The sequence below is a fragment of the Trichechus manatus genome, unplaced genomic scaffold (genome assembly GCF_000243295.1).
Source record: "Trichechus manatus latirostris isolate Lorelei unplaced genomic scaffold, TriManLat1.0 scaffold00197, whole genome shotgun sequence".
NCBI lineage: Eukaryota > Metazoa > Chordata > Mammalia > Sirenia > Trichechidae > Trichechus > Trichechus manatus.
The window spans coordinates 2,914,825-2,932,143 of record NW_004444133.1 but is presented as its reverse complement, the minus strand read 5'-3'; the positions used below and the strand labels follow the sequence as shown (position 1 = coordinate 2,932,143).

Here is a 17,319-nt window from a genome sequence, read left to right as displayed (position 1 = left end):
AGGAGTCCAAGATGGTGGATCCGCGCTGCGTTAGCTGGTAGGGGACCTCTGCATGAATCTCTCCTCGCTCTCTGTTCTCTTTCAGTATTCTTACTCCATTTGGTGTTCGGCTGAGTTCTTTATCTCTTCATTTGATGTTCTAGGGTTTCAGGATTGTTGATTCTCTGTTTGGCTTAGTTCTTTGGATCTTTGTTGTGAAGGGACGGCGTGGTGCTTCTGCCTAGACCGCCATCTTGACGAGTCTCCCACACAATTGAATTTTGCAAGACCAACAACTTCTTCCTTGCAAATACCTTTTTTCAACAACATAAATGTTGACTATATACACATGGATCTCACCAGGTTGCAAACACATGAAGCAAATTGACTACATCTGTGAGAAGAGACGATGGAAAAGCTCAATGACATCTGTCAGAACAAGGCCAGGGGCCAACTGTGGAACAGAGCATCAATTCATATGCAAGTTCAAATTGAATCTGAAGAAAATTAGCGCAAGTCAACAACAGCCAAAACACTACCTTGAGTGTATCCCACCTGAATTTGGAGACCTTCTCAAGAGTAGATTTGACTCATTGAACACTAATAACCAAACACCAAAGAAGTTGTGGGAAGACATCAAGGACATCATACGTGAAGACAGCAAGAGGTCATTAAAACAACAGGAAAGAAAGAAAAGACCAAAATGGATGTCACAAGAGACTCTGAAACTTGCCCTTGAACGTAGAGTAGCTAAAGTGAAAGGAAGAAATGATGAAGTAAAGGAGCTGAAGAGAAGATTTCAAAGGGCAGCTTGAGAAGACAAAATAAAGTATTATAATGAAATATGCAAAGACTTGGAGTTAGAAAACCAAAAGTGAAGAACACGCTCAGCATTTCTTGAGCTGAAGGAACTGAAGAAAAAATTGCAATTTTGAAAGATTCTATGGGCAAAATGGAGTCCTGGTGGCACAGTGGTTAAGAGATTGGCTGCTAGCCAAAAGGTCAGCAGTTTAAATCCAAGAGCCACTCCTTAGAAACTCTATGGGGGCAGTTCTATTCTGTCCTATAGGGTCGCTGTGAGTCAGAATTGACTGAAAGTGAAGAGGACTTGAGCACTCCTTGATGAAGGTCAAAGACTACAGCCTTCAGTATGGATTACACCTAAATATAAAGAAAACAAAAAGCTTCACGATTGGACCAATAAGCAACATCATGATAAATGGAGAGAAGATTGAAGTTGTCAAGGATTCATTTTACCTGGATCCACAATCAATGCCCATGGAAGCAGCAGTCAGGAAATCAAAGGACTTATTGCATTGGGCAAATCTGCTGCAAAAGACGTCTTTAAAGTGTTAAAAAGCAAAGATGTCACTTTAAGGACTAAGATGCACCTGACTCAAGCCGTGATATTTTCAGTTGCCTCATATGAATGAAAAAGCTGGACAATGAATAAGGAAAACCAAAGAAGAATTGATGCCTTTGAATTATGGTGTTGGTGAGGAATACTGAATATACCATGGACTGCCAGAAGAATGAACAAGCCTGTCTTGGAAGAAATATAGCCAGCATGCTCCTTGGAAGCGAGGATGGTGAGACTTCGTCTCATATACTTTGAACATGTTATCAGGAGGGACCAGTCCCTGGAGAAGGACATCATGCTTGGTAAAGTAGAGGGTCAGTGAAAAAGAGGAAGACCTTGATGAGATGGATTGACACAGTGGCTGCAACAATGGGCTCAAACATAACGATTGTGAGGATGGCACAGGACCAGGCAATGTTTCAATTTGACGGCACCTAACAACAACATACTCAAGGTCATATTTTGGCTCTCGGGGAGATATTTTAATTTTCTTCAGCTTCAACTTGAACTTGCATATGAACAATTGATAGTTTGTTCCGCATTCGGCCCCTGGCCTTGTTCTAACAGATGATATTGAGCTTTTCCATCATCTCTTCTCACAGATGTAGTCAATTTGATTCATGTGTTTTCTACCCGGTGAGGTCCACGTGTATATAGTCAACTTTGATGTTGCTGAAAAAAGGTATTTACAATGAAGAAGCCGTTGTCTTGCAAATTCTATTGTGTGATCTCAAGCATCGTTTCTATCACCAAGGCCATATTTTCCAACTACTGATCCTTCTTCTTCATTTCCATTTTTGACATTCCAATCACCAGTAATTATCAATGCATCTCGATTGTATGTTTGATCAGTTTCAGACTGCAGAACTTGATAAAATCTTCAATTTCCTCATCTTTGGCATTAGTGGCTGGTGCGTAAATTTGAATAATAGTCATATCAACTGGTCTTCCTTGTAGGCTTATGGATATTATCCTATTGCTGACAGGGTTGTACTTCAGGATAGATCTTGAAATGTTCTTTTTGACCATGAACACAATGTCATTCCTCTTCAATTTGCCATTCCCGGCATAGTAGACCATATAATTGTCTGATTCAAAATGGCTAATATTAGTCCTTTTCAACTCACTTATGCCTAGTATATTGTCTTAGGCTGGGTTCTCTAGAGAAGCAAAACCAGTAAAGCGTATAAATATATACAGAGAGAGATATTTATAACAAGGAAATGGCTCATGGGGTTGTAGATGCTGGAACTTCCCAAGTTCATGGGTCAGGATAGAGGCTTCTCCTGATTCACGTAGCTGCAGGAGCTGGCGAACCAAGATCGGTAGGTCAGAGAGCAGGGCTCTTTGGTCACAGACTGCTAAGATCGATGAATCCTAACATCGGCAGGCAAGACTATAGGTAAGCTGCTAGCTCATGTCCCAGGAACTGGAGGTCAAACAAACAGGAGCCAGCTACAGGATCCAGTGTAAGCAAAAAGCCCCCAAGCCTTGCCAGAATGTCCACTTATATTCGATGTAGGCCACATGCCCCAGGAAACTCCCTTTCAAATGATTGGCTACTCACAGCAGATCCCATCATAGAGGTGATCACATATCATTTCTCAACATGGAAATGATCACAACATTATACAACTGCCAAAACACTGAGAATCATGGCCCAGTAAAGTTGACACACAATATTAACCATCACAGATATTGATCTTTATGCGTTCCATTTCATTTTTGAAGACTTCCGATTTTCCTAGATTCATACTTCATACATTCCATATTCCTATTATTAATGGATGTTTGCTGCTGTTTCTTGTCATTTTGAGTCATGGCACATCAGCAAATGAAGGCTTTGAAAGTTTTATTCCATCCACGTCATTAATATAGAGTCTAAGGAGGCAGCTCTTCCCCAGTTGTCATTTTGAGCGCCTTCCAACCTGAGGGGCTCATCTTCCGACATCATCTCTAGTTTACTTATAATACCTAATACAATGTAAATAGTTGTTACACTGTATTGTTTAGGCAATAATGACAAGAAAAAGATGTCTGTACTTTTTTGGAACTTTCTGGTTTTTTTTTTTTTTTTTTAATATTATTGATCCAAGGTTGGTTGAATCTGCAGATACTCAACCCATGGATACGGAGGGCCAACTGTATAGTGATTCTGTGTATATTCTTTCATTCCTAATATTGTTAATTTGTGTCTTCTCTCTCTCTGTTTCTTTTTTTTTTTTTAACAGTCTGATTAGAGGTTTATCAATTTTATTGATCTTGTCAAGGAAGCAGTTCTGGTTTTGGTTTATTGATTTTTATCTACTGTTCTTCTCTTTTCAACTTCAGTGATTTCTGTTTTTATCTTTATTATTTCCTTCTTTCTGTTTTGAGCCAAATTTTTTTTCTTCTGTCTCTAGTTTCTTAAACTGGAAGCTGTGATCATTGATTTCAGAGATTTCTTCTTGTTGAGTGTAGGCATTTACTGCTATAAATTTTCCTTTAAGTACTTCTTTAACTTTGTCCTGCTTATTTTGATATGGGTGTCTCTTATCCCCATTTATGTAAACATTAAAAAAAAAAGCCCATTGCTGTCAAGTTAATTCTGACTCATTGCAACCCTATAGGACAGAGTAGAACTGCCCCATAGGGTTTCCAAGGCTATAAATTATCACAGGAACAAACTGCTACATCTTCCTCCTGCAGAGCAGCTGGTGGGTTGGAACCACCAACCTTTAGGTTAACAGCCAAGCTCTTTAACCATTGTGCTACCAGGGCTCCTTATGTCTCAATTACTAGGTTCAAAACACTGGGCTCACCTCTCTGGATTTCACCTTCTCCCACACTTTAGCCCAGTAATTCTTTATTACCTTGTCAGTTCTCTAGAACCTTCAAGCAGATTTTTAATTTTTGCTTATTTTTGTTCAGCTTTTTGCATTGTATTCAGAGAAAGGGTTACTCTGCATTGTTTAGTCCATCATTGCCTTCCACCCTCCAGCAAAAGTTTCTCAGTGAGTTCATGCTTTTTGTTTTCAAGGGCATTCTGGACTTGACCTTGCACACAAACCTTTTCCTAGGCAAGAGATAGCAATCACCTGGCTACCTTCTGGAAGAGCGGATAGGGGGAAATGCAGCAAGAACAATTCACAAACAATATGTCAATAAATTACCCTGCCAAAACTTTAAATCCCCCTATTGTTCAAAACACATATAACCTCAAATGGTCAACAAATAGTGTAAATCATAGATGAGAAGGTTAGGGGCCTATGAGACTAGTCTGATGGCAATGGAACAACTAGAAGTGAAATGATGAGAATGTTGATACAATGTGAAGAACGTAACCAGTGTCACTGAACAATGCGTGTAGAAATTGTTGAACTGTTTTGCTGTGTACACTTCCACCAAAAATACAATAAAACATTATTTACAAAAATACACATAACCTGTCCCTGGTAACAACTACCACAATTTTCATTTTAAATTTATTTCTGTGATTATTTTATTAATATTAGTCTCCTTACCTCCATAATGTGATCTCCATGATGGCAGAGATTATGACTAGTTTTGATCACTAGTATAGTCTTTTAAACTAATATGATATCCGGCAATAATGAGCATTCAATAAACTTTTACTGAGTCAATGAAGAAATCATTGAGGAAAGAATATTCTATAAGCTTCAGCAATAGAAAAACACCTGAAATTAAACGTTTTTTTCTTGCAGCTGTCTCCTATATATAATCTAATTCCATTGGAAATCAAAGACGCATACCAAAAGAAACAAAATTTGGAACGAGCCATTAAAGACTATGTCAACGAATTCAGTGTAAGAAAATGCCATCCCTGCCAAAATGGAGGCAGTGCGATACTGCTGGATGGGCAATGTTTGTGCACCTGCCCAAAGACATTTGAAGGACTTGCCTGTGAAACTAAGAAAATGCTTTAAGGTAAGAAAAATGTATTTGATATCATTAACTAAAAATCCTACACTTTGGGTGATGTAATTTGAAAGCCAGTTCTTGATATAATTTTATTAAACTTCTAAATTATCCATGTAAACAGAATAAAGAGTAAATAGTGAGAATGGACAAACCAGCCTTTATGCATTATTTAGCATGCAGTTTTAACGTCTTCTATTTCTTTATATTTAAATAGAACTAAAAACAAAGAATGAATTGTGATGGTTGTATTACTTTTGAATTATGAAAATGTTCATATAAAAAGTTAAATACAACAAACATCCAGCCATGCGCCATCTAGAATTAACAAATGCTGATGTTGTTGTGTGCTGTCAAGTTGATTCTGACTAAGAGTGACCCTACAGGACAGAGTACAACTGCCCCATAGTGTTTCCTAGGCTGTAATCTTTACGAAGATCGCCAGATCTTTTCTCCTGCAGAGCAGCTGGTGGGTTCCAGCCACTGCCCTTTTGGTTAGCAGGGGACGCTTAACCATTACACCACAAGGCTCCTTTAACAAATGTTGAATACATGTAGATTTTATTGTGTTAGTTGCCACTGAGTGGGCTCCGTCTCATGGCGACCTTATGTATAGTAGAACGAAACACTGCCCAGTCCTGTGCCATCCTTGCAATTGTTGGTATATTTGAGTCCGTTGTTACAGCCACCATGTCGTTCATATATGATTCAGAGAAGTCTTCTAGCTTCAGAACCCTTTTTTTAAGGAAAGCAATTACAGATTCTTTGTACCAACAAACCAGTTGCCATCAAGTTGATTCTGACTTATACTGACCCCATGTGTGCAGAGTAGAACTGCGCTCCATAGAGTTTTCAAAGCTGTGAACTTTTGGAAGCAAATTGCCAGGCCTTTCTTCCAAGGTGAAGTTCAAACTACTAAGGGCTATTCCCTTCCCCCACTCTTCAGATACAGTCACTCTCATGGAATTAGTGTGTATCCTTCCAGTCCATATTTTTGTACTTTTACTACATATGTATGTATGAATAAAAATATTCAATATTGTTTTGGGTGTTTTAAAAATTTACATAAATGGTATTTACTGGATTTTCATTTTGTATTTTCAACTTTACTAATGTTGAAAAGTGAGATTCTGGATTGTGTGTTAAAGCTAATCATTTGGAATTATATTATTTTATGCTATTTTATATTATTTTAAAGAGGAATTAATTTAGCCATTTTTCTAATACTAAGAGGACCTTTTTAGTCTTTCTTCTGATAGAATTAACTAGAACGCCTAATAGATAAGTAAGATTTTAGCCCAATTGTTAATCATGACATGAGTAGTGGGTAAATTAACCTCCTATGGCAATCATAGCTTGCTTTTCTTAATGAGCAAACATGGTTTCCTACAACAAAATTTCTTTTAAAAATATGTAATTTTCTGAAACAAACATTCACAGCCTTCGGTTTATAATTCATTCATACTTTCAACTCTTAAAACATTGCTTTTTTAATATTGCAGGAGGGTTCTTTACCCTTCTTAGCAAACATGCTTAGAAACTCAAGAATATGCTGACAATATACGTAAGTTTGGATTTAACTCTAGAGCTGCATTCCTCACATTCCTTGACTCTCATGGTGTCTTCCTCTATCTTCAAAGCTATCAGTGTCATCACATAACTTTCTCCTCCTCTTTGTGATATATCCCTCCCCCTGCCTTTTATAAAGGCACTTGTGATTACATTTAGGGCTTCCTCCACCCTCCTGGATAATCCAGGATAATCTCCCCATCTCAAAACTCTTAATTTAATCACATCTGCAAAATCTCTTTTCCTGTATAAAGTTACATTCACAGGTTCCAGGGATTAGGAGCTGGATCTCTTTGGGGGCCATTACTCAGCTTTCCATGTTGTCTAAAACGTAAATCTAGCTATGTTGCTCACTTGCCTCAACATTTTTGATTAAACACCAACTTCTTAAATCGGCATACAGTCTCCTGCCTCCATGACTTTCCAGCCTACACATCAAAACTCTAGACTCACAAACCGTGTCACATACTTCATGTCGTCTTTTTTTTATGCAGTATTTTCTTAGCCCGGAATGCTTTCAACTTTCTCCTCTGTCAGTTAACCCAACTTCTGTCTCCTTCATTCACCTGTGTGTCTCTACATCTTTTTAGACCAGTGGTTGTCAACCCTGATTGCCCTTTAGCTTTACCTGGTTACTTTTAGAAAAACAAACAAAAAGATGTCCATCAGAAATCAATTAAATCAGAATCTCTGTGGTGGAGCCTGGGCATTATTTTTTTAATCCTCTGGTTATTCTACTCTGTAGTCAGGGACGAAAACCTCTATTCTGGACTCCGCTCAGTTCTCATCTCTTCCATGAAACCTCTGATTTCTCTAGGAATCACTTCTCTGTCTATGTTCCCTTAGCACTTTATCCCTCTCTCTTCCAATTTTAATCATATTAACTCTCCCTACACAAGATGTATTGCCCCTCTAGTTTGGAAATATGTCTTATGTTTTAAACCTCGTTCTATTCCTGAAAGCTTACACAGTATCTGACACATCACGGTTGGATAAATGGATGATTGGATGGACCCAAAGTTGATGTCTTCTTAATCATTAAGATTTGATAATCCTTTGTTTTCTCTAGGATTGCCAGAAAAGGAAAATAGAACTGTTGGTTTCCCTGGGGTCTCTACGGATGGAAAAAACAAAACAAAACACCAAGACCTTCCAATCTAAGACCTTGTCCCTGGAGATAGTGCTTGCTGCCAAGTGAAAAGCAACATGCTTCATGAAGACCGTACCACTCTCCAAAGTCTTCTCTCTTTTAGGTCCACTATACTTTTTTTCTTCCTTATACTCCTGTGTTTCCATTTTTTATTCCCTAAGGAGCAGAGTCAACACTGAAATATGCCAGGACTGCTTTCTCCCACAGGCAATGCCAATCTTTTGCTAGCGTAACAAAATCAAATTAAAAAGAGAATGTGGGTTAAAAAGACTTTAAAGCAATTGCCAGACTCTTTTGTATGATTAATGTGTTCCACCAGTTCCATCACCACAAGCCTGGACCATGTAATTTAGCTCTGACTTACATAGTTGCGTCTTGTTTGGTCATTCTTTTATACACACATGCATTCATAAGGCAAATCCTCACCAAGCACCTACCACATGCGCTGAGCTCTGCAGTTGTTAGTTCTCCAGTTTAACTCTGCACGTCCAAGGGAAACGCCTATGTATTGTAACCAAAAACTATTAGGTTAAATTCTGTGGAATTGCCTCTATTCAATCATATTTTACTTTTAAAAACCCAGCAATATTACATAGTCCAACCTAATACCGAGCCTTATGAGTGGTATAAGGTAACACCACTCACCTTAGAAGGTGATAAAGGGAGCCGGCTACCCAGTTGTATCCATCAGATGCTACAGGCATCATACTTAGGGTCTGCAAGCTTCAGAGCTTAGGTTCTCAGAACTCTTTTTTTTTTTAAAAAAAAAAAAAAGCTCAAAATACAAAAGGAAAATGCAAAATCGAAGTTAATAAGTGTTTAACTAAATGCCAACAAAATGTATCATGTCAACTTCATTGTTAGTCTTATTAATAATAAGCATTTCATTGAATTTATAAACAAATTTTACGTTAGTTTTTCTCACTTAGCAGGAGTTCTTAAGAATGCCCAGGGTCACAAGTGATCATAAAGTAAATAAAGTAAATAATTTCAAAAGTAAAATTTTACAAATAATTTTCAAGATTTTAACAGCAAAAAAAAATAGTCATTGGATATAGGATGCATTGTAATATGTTAAGTATGACGTGGAGACAGTGCTTTAAAAATAAAAGTGCCTGGGCCCCTCAGGATCTTAAAATAGCCCGGGGTCTTCAGATAAATTCAGTCGCCTGTCCCCAGGAATAGTGAGTGATTCAGAAAGAATTAGGATTTGTTAAATATGTATAAATGCTGAACTCTAATTCTAGACAATTCACTGTTCAGAATTTTTGACATAGAGCATTTTGGTCACTACTATAATAACTACTAAGCATTCCATCCACCCTTATGAATTACAAAGGAGCCCTGGTGGTGCAGTGGTTAAAGTGCTCAGCTGCTAATCGATGGAAAGGCTGGTGGTTCGAAGTCACCAGGCACTTGGGGGTAAAAAGATGTGGCAGCTTGCTTCCATAAAGATTTACAGCCTTGGAAACCCTATGGAGTAGTTCTACTCTGTCCTATAGGGTTGCTATGAATCGTAATTGACTCCACGGCAGTCGGTTTGGTTATGACTTACAAATGTCAAACCAGACCCCTTAGGGTCAGCTTAATGATTTATCATAGTCCTTTCTCCTGGAAATGGGGGCATCGTTTAGACTCATCGATGATGGCAAGATCTTCCCACTTGCCACCAGAGGCGGCGTATCTGGAAGATGCTTTACAGCAGGGTGCACCATTGAGACACCAGACACTGCCTAAGGGGAATCAGCACAAAGACGAAAGCATCTAGGTCTAAACTGAGGTAGAATCACCAGAAACTGGATATGATGAGCACCTCCTGGCTGCTAAGCATTACATGGCTCAACCCAGAGGGTTGTTTAAACAAAGCTAACTCCTGAGAAAGAAAGTCATAGCTTAGTCCAGGCAGGTGGAGTGCAGTGTAACTGCTCCTCCACCCCCTCATGCTCTCTGAGTCAGTGCACAACAAATTAGAGGAAAGGTACCTACAGAAGAACTGTTCTCCGAAGCTCAGGTTGCACATCCAGATCATTACACTGAACCACAGCCACTATCGAAAGGACGCAGAGAACCTAGGTGGGTGGTCATACTCACTCGGGGCTGACGGGAAGAGGGAACTTCGAATCTTGCTGTGTTTTACCCCTTTCCCTCTTTAGACTCAAAACTCAGGTTGTTTATTCATTCTACTGATTACAAGGTAGTCAATCAGTATATCCCTGTTGATTAATAAATATTTGAGGTGTGAGTCAACACCCTTATCCTGGTTTATACCGTTGACTCCCAAGGCCCTTTGATTGTGACCCAACCACAACCCCATAAAAATACCTCCTGAACTAGTGTCCCACTAGTTATTTACGAAAAACAACCAAAAACTCTAGGCTCAGCTTAACTTTATCTTAAAAAAATTAAATAATTTTCATAAATACATATATATATAAAAAATTCATGGGACGGTCAAATGTCTGTCTATCTTTCCACCCCCTACCTTCCAACTCCCCACTACATACCCATTACCCACTACTGTGCCAAGCACAGCAAAATTGTTCAAGAGAAGGGAATGGAGTGGCTCTTTGACAATAGACAAACTTCTTTAACCCCTAAGCCCCAAAATACGCTGAGATAATAATATCTCTTTCATAGGATTGTTACACTGATTCATTGAGATAATGCATATAAAAAGCTTTACACATAATAGAAAAGAAACAAAAGCTGTTATTATTATTATTCTGCAAGACTATTGGTTAAATCCTTCCACATGTGACTCTAATATTTGTGACATTAGACGGCCAAGAAGATTAAATCTGAACATTGGAGGTAAAAATATACAACAGAGTAGCTTAGTACTTTCCTCTAAATAATTAGTGGGCTCAACTTTTTTTTTTTTTTTAACTGTATGCTAGTTTACTAAAGTCAATCAACCTGGAACGGACAGCAGCAAAAGAAGGTCAGGGTGACGTTGAATCATTTGACAAATTACATTTGAATACATTTGTTTTCATAGCGATATTACAGGTACTCCTCATTCTCTGGTAGCAGTATTAAGTAGTGGCATTAAGTTTCAGAATGTACTACAGAATTGAGAATAGAAACATTCTTGTTCTTCTGGCCAAAAGATTGTCACTAGGTTACACCCAGGTATAGATAATTTTGTATGAGGTCCACTAACTTTGTATTTAGTCAGGTTTCCTGCCTAAGGATTCCTAAATTGAGCAATAAGGTATAAAAAAGACTAAGTCTGAGTAACTTTTCAAATGAAAAAAAAAAAATTGATTTCAAGGTACAAAAAAAAAGGAGTGGAGTGAAATCTGGAGACGTTTTTAAGTTGACTATTTTAAGTAAATTTGAAATTACGTATATGTACATATATACATATGTATTATATATGTTTACATACATACACACATATATAGAACACGTCTCTGGGCGGTACAAATAGTTAACACACTTTCTACTTCTAACCAAAAGGCTGGCAGTTCAAGTCTACCCAGAGGCTCCTCAGAAGAAAGGCCTGGTGATCTACTGAAAAATCAGTCATTGAAAACCCTGTGGAGCACAGTTCTACTCTGACACACATAGGGTCACCATGAGTAGGAGTCAACTCAACAGCAACTGATCCTTTTTAAATGTCACATATTCTAAAGGTGCAGGAAAATGTGCAAAGTTTCACCAATATTTATCCTGTACTGAAATGTAAATATTCCTATTTTAAAATAAAAAAAAACTGACAGAGTGGAAAAAAGCTCATTCACACCTGCAGTTGATTGGCAGCGGGAGTGGAAAAGAGCTTGGGGGATGATGGAGTGATTCATCTTTCCCTTTGTCTTCTTCTCAGACTATAAAATCTCTAGACGCTTATTTATTTCCCAACCTCTGTCCTAACCTTCCTGTTGGGAAGGAAACTGGGAATGAATGAATGACTAGAATAGAATCGAAAAAAAGAAAAGGAAAAAGGAAAGTTAGAAATTATAACTTTTCATGTAAAACCTTTTCTTTCATTACGGTGCAGATTGTTATTAACAACTGGCAAGAGCCATAGCCAGCCCAGTGAGGGTATGTGTTTCCATGATGTCAGTGAAGTCTCCTTGCTGTGGAGACCCATGAGACAGAAGGATTAGGATTTAGTTTCTGCTTCTGGGGAGAAAATACAAGAACTGAAAGAGATAGGCAGCCATAAGAAGAAAACAGCAGGACTCAACAGATCCCACAGACCCTCATAATCCCCACCCTGAAAAAAAACTCAAGGACTCTGACAGGGATCACAGTGGAGGATCCCAGACAGAGCTGGAGAAAAATGTAGAACAAAACTCTAACTCAAAAAAAAAAGGAAAGAAAGACCAGACTTAATGGTCTGACAGAGACTGGAGAAACCCCAAGAGTATGGCCCACGGACACCCTTAGAGCTCAGTAATGAAGTCACCCCTGAGGTTCACACTTCAACCAAAGATTAGACAGGCCCATAAAACAAAACGAGACTAAATGGGCACACCAGCCCAGGGTCAAGGACGAGAAGGCAGGAGGGGACAGGAGAGCTGTTAATGAGGAATTTAAGGTCGAGAAAGGAAGAGTGTTGACATGTCGTGTGGTTGGCAACCGATGTCACAAAACAATATGTGTATTAATTGTCTAATGAGAAGCTAGTTTGCTCTGTAAACCTTCATCTAAAGTACAGTAAAAAATAAAATTAAAAAAAGCAATGAAAAGATACAAATTATAGCCAAAATAGCAAAAGAAATTAACGAGCAAATTAATATATACTGAATTCTTCTATAAACTCTGCTCTTGGCCTCTTTGCTCTCCACATTAGCTTGACGGAAGATTCCTTAAGTAAGTTTGGGTTGTTTTTCTATTGTCGTATTACAGCAGCTCTTTCAGAGTTTAGTAAACATTTGCCTGAGATTGAGTGTAAATTGTAAAGACAATTGTTCCCTGACCTTCTTGAGTTCAAATACCGTTTACTTATCCTATAGATAATATAGTAGGAATTTCTCTTCTACCAAAAGGTGAGTTAATTTTTCACTGAAGCTGATTACTAAGTTATTTCTTCCAGAGCGTTGATATTCTGAAAGAGCTAGGGCCCCCCTTTCATCAAAAATAACAAGTGCAGGAGTGAACGAATCCATTTTGTTTTCAAAATAAAAAGTGAAAGAGAAATAAGCTAAATCAAGGAACTGCCCATTCCCTCCTGCAGGACCTTCACAGGCATTGCCTATTTTTATTCTGCTTTCTTCCTGCTGCTTTCCATCAGAAACTTCAGGAGGTCTGGCTGTTGCATATCTATCCAAGCAGGGAGATGACAATTTCCTTGAAATTCTATGAATCTACTTTGTGAGTATGAGTTCTTTGCTGGCACAGTTCAAATGCATGTTAGTAAAAGGAGAGAAGTGTACAAAATAATGAGGTTTTAGCTGACCTGGTTTCTGGTCTGGACACTTGAGGGGGTCACTTATCATCTCTGTACGTTAATTTCACAGTCAAAGAGCAGTAACGTAACGGCCATCTTATAGGCTTCAGCAATATTTTAGAGAAAGGTTTAGCCATAGGTGATGGGCCTCAAGGGAGACTATAAACATGAAAAATAGTGAGCAAACCGTGTGTTGTTTTCATCAGATTCTTAAAGGAATCCAGTGAGCCCCCCAAAAAATTTTTTTTTAATATTCTAGGAGCTTAGGGTGACAGAAGGAAGTAATTAATTCTTCTCCCTGGAGGAGTGTCACATCTAGCTGAGGAGCCAAACGCAATGCACAAGATACAATTAGAGAACCATAAAAGGCAAAGCTATCAAAGAGCTTTATTTCTTGGTGCAGTTTGCTGGGGTCCAGTAAAAGGGGAAGATCAGTGAGCGAGTGCAGCTGAGAAAAATTCCTAGAAAAAGGGAGACTCAACTTTCTCCCATCTCAGGGGTCTTATCTAGGCAGGGTCATGTCAGGCATATAAAGTAGCTGTCCATTGCTTCCCTAAAATGCTAGCCATACAGGTTATAAAGATCAAATCATTTACTAGTTTATAACTATTTCTAACCATCTATGTTAATTTCAGGGCTTCGAACGAGTTCATTCCAGTTCGAACCCCTGCTGAGGATTTGCATTTCTGCTCCAGATATACCAAATCAGAATCTACAGTTTAACATGATCCCCAGGTGATTCTTATGTACACATTACCTGGGGAGCATGTTAAAATGATAAGAATCACCTGGGAATCGCGTTAAACTGTAGATTCTGATTCAGTATATCTGGGGTGGAAGTGAAAAATTCTCAGCAGGGATTCAAACTGGAATGAACTTGTTCAAAGCCCTGGTTAATTTTAAGGACCCCTGGTGGCACAATGGTTAAGTGCTAGGCTGCTAACTGAAAGGTCCACAGTTCAAACCCACCTTTGGCTCTGCTGGAGAAAAGACGTGGCAATCTGCTCCTGTAAAGATTACAGCCTAGAAAACCCTATAGGGCAGTTGTACCCTGTCCTATAGGGTTGCTATGAGTCGGAATGGACCCAATGGAACACAACAACAGCAGTGTTAATTTTAGACTCCCTGGATGGTGCCAACAGTTAACACGCTTGTCTGCCAACTGAAAGGTTGGAGGTTCAAGTCCATTCAGACAGTGGCATCACCAGGGGAGTGCAGGGGGTCTGGACTGCACCAAGTGACACTGTCAGAGGGGGTGACACCAAAATGACTGTCTATGAAATTTTTGGGCAGTATTTTAGCAGAAATTTATAATTTTTTATAAAAATACCCCTATAGTTAGTTTTGAAACCAAAAATATTTTTCATAAGCCCAGCTTGTATGTATATCAATATACCTACAAGGCTAAAACTCTGTGCTAATTTACTTTTCGAAATTTTCAATGAGCTCTGGTCAAGCTGTTGTTATTATCCAATTACAGTGACGCTTCAAATCAAGTGGTTTCATCTGCACACACTACAAGCACGTGCTATTTTCATTGCTGCCAGTGTGTTTTATAGTTTCTGATTTTGTCAAATTTTCTGATGTTTTAGCTACAAGATTGAGGTAATTCGTATTTGTGAACAGTATCAATAACTTTCTTGAGAATGAAGTAGTAATTAAAGGAGAAAATCAGAAAAGGCTTCTGGTCAGTTATTAATAATGTTGTAACTAATAATGTCATTCAAGGTAGAAAGATTTTACGAAACAATTTCCTTGTTAGTATTCCTATAATCTAAGAAATATTACATTTAAGCAATTTACAACTTTATTTATCACATATGATTCTATGATTAAAATTGATAATAAACATTACGAAGGATTCTGTATGGTCTGGTACAGGAGGAGGTCCATTGAGGGGGGTGACAACGTGAGTGACTGCACTAGGCGACACCAGCCCTAGTGACGCCACTGCACCCATGGACGCCACAGAAGAAAACCCTGGAGATCTACTTCTGAAAAATTAGCCATTGACAACCCTACAGAACACAGTTCTACTCCGTCACACATAGAGTCACCATGAGTCAGAATCAACTCCATGGCAACTGGTTTGTGTTCTGTTTATGTTCATTTTAACCACGCTACCTGTTAAAGTCCTGATAGACGGAATACTGCCATTGTTGCTGGGTAATGCTAAGTAGTGTTTCTTTACTTTTTATCACCGCTCTCTCCCTTTGTCTATGTGTAAATCGACTCAGAAAAATGAAACTCGTTTCCCTTAGCCATCTAGTGCCAATGGTTCTCACAGCCTCCACCTAGCTGTCACCTTCAGTGAGTACCACAGGGACAGACTCCTTTTAATCATGCCTGAACAAAAGCAGTTTTCTCGAAGGCAATCTGTCACAAGAGAATTTACGCCTAAATATGCTATTTAGAGAGGTATAAGCACTTCTGCATTCTCTGAGCTACTTCTCCTTTCCCCTCACAGGAATAATTGCAGGGCGTGTACTGTGAAGATACAACCTTATCTCTTTGAGATGGTATCACTATATTTACTGTCATCTTTGTTGTATTTCCTGCTTCACCTTCCTGCTCAGGGACTTGTGCACTTAATTGTCTTCACAGGAAATATATTCACATATGTGGTGTTTGAAAGATGTACTCAAAAGGAAAGTGATTATGTTCCGAAAACTAAAACTAAAAATTTACTGTTAGATTATTAGTTGGTTAGGAGTAAATGAGCTTCAACCCTCGCCTGTTTTTTCTTAGTCAAAATTCTTAAAAAGATATTTTGGAAAGACTGCTGAATTTATTTCAATAGCAACTGAAAATTATCTTAATCTTCATTGGGAAATAAGCACAAATTGAAATGAAATTAAAATGAGTGAATTGAAATTTAAAATTCTCTTAGCCAGAAATGTTTCCAGTTGTTTAATGAAGTGCTAGATTTCTGTTTGTAGAGAAAATCACAGAATGCTCAACAGTAAGCAATTATGCAGCACATGATAAAACTCTGTTGATAAACTTAGTGGTAGCCAGTGGCAGAGTATCTACTTCTACCGGCAAAGCTTGCCTGGTGCTCTGTTCGCCACCTGCCACTTGCCTGCATGCACTTTGGAATCACCTGGGGAGCTTTTAAATGTCTGGGTCTCAAACCCACAGATTCTGATTTAATAGTTGGGGGCAAAGGGAAAGACTGGGAATTGAGTTTTTTTAAAGCTTCTGGGATAATTTTAATTTGCAGCTAACGTTGGAACCACTGATTGAGACCCTACATTGTACCTGCACTGTGATCATATTTGTTCCAACAGAATGGTGAGAAACTTTCTGTTTAAAGACGAAGAATGCCTCCATTTCAAGGCCTTCCTAGGTCTTCTTCTGCCAAATGCATTTTATCTAAAAGCATGCCTAGTTCCAATACCTCGGTCTTGCCTTCATTTTCCCCTGCATTTGTTCAATAAGCTTGATGGAACAGTGTTTAACAGCTTGGCTGCTAACCAAAAGGTTGGCAGTTCAAATCCACCAGCTGCTTCTTGGAAACTCTAGGGGACAGTTCTACTCTGATCTATAGGGTCACTATGAGTTAAAATCGACTCGATGGCAACAGGTTTATATTGAACATTTATTATGTACCAGAACCATGCAATTTCAGTTTCCTGACTACCCACCTAGCTTCTGAGCACACCTACAATCCCACCCCTCTTATAAGCTGAAGGTTTTTGGACAATCCCAGGAGCCTTTCTGTCTCTGGAGCTTGCCCCTGTCCTGGCTTTCCTGCCTTGTTGAAGTGATGATGCTACCCATATTTCTAATATCTTGATTTTGAAAAACATTTTAAGGAATAAATAGTATGTAACATCTTTTCTAAGAAGGAATTTTGTATGGCTATGGTAGTAATTAGTATTAGCACATCATCGAGTGTAGAAATCCAGTAACCCTTTACTAGGTAAACGCTATGGTACTTAC

General features: G+C 38.6%; 1 protein-coding gene across 1 annotated transcript in view; it reads left to right on the top strand.

Moving 5' to 3' along the window:
* C9 (complement C9) overlaps positions 1-5,231 on the top strand; it is an 80,898-nt gene extending 75,667 nt beyond the window's left edge. The window contains 2 exon segments of the mRNA XM_023742019.1: positions 5,044-5,146; positions 5,149-5,231. Coding sequence (XP_023597787.1) covers positions 5,044-5,146; positions 5,149-5,231 — 186 coding nt within the window.
* The last annotated feature ends 12,088 nt before the right edge of the window (positions 5,232-17,319 follow it).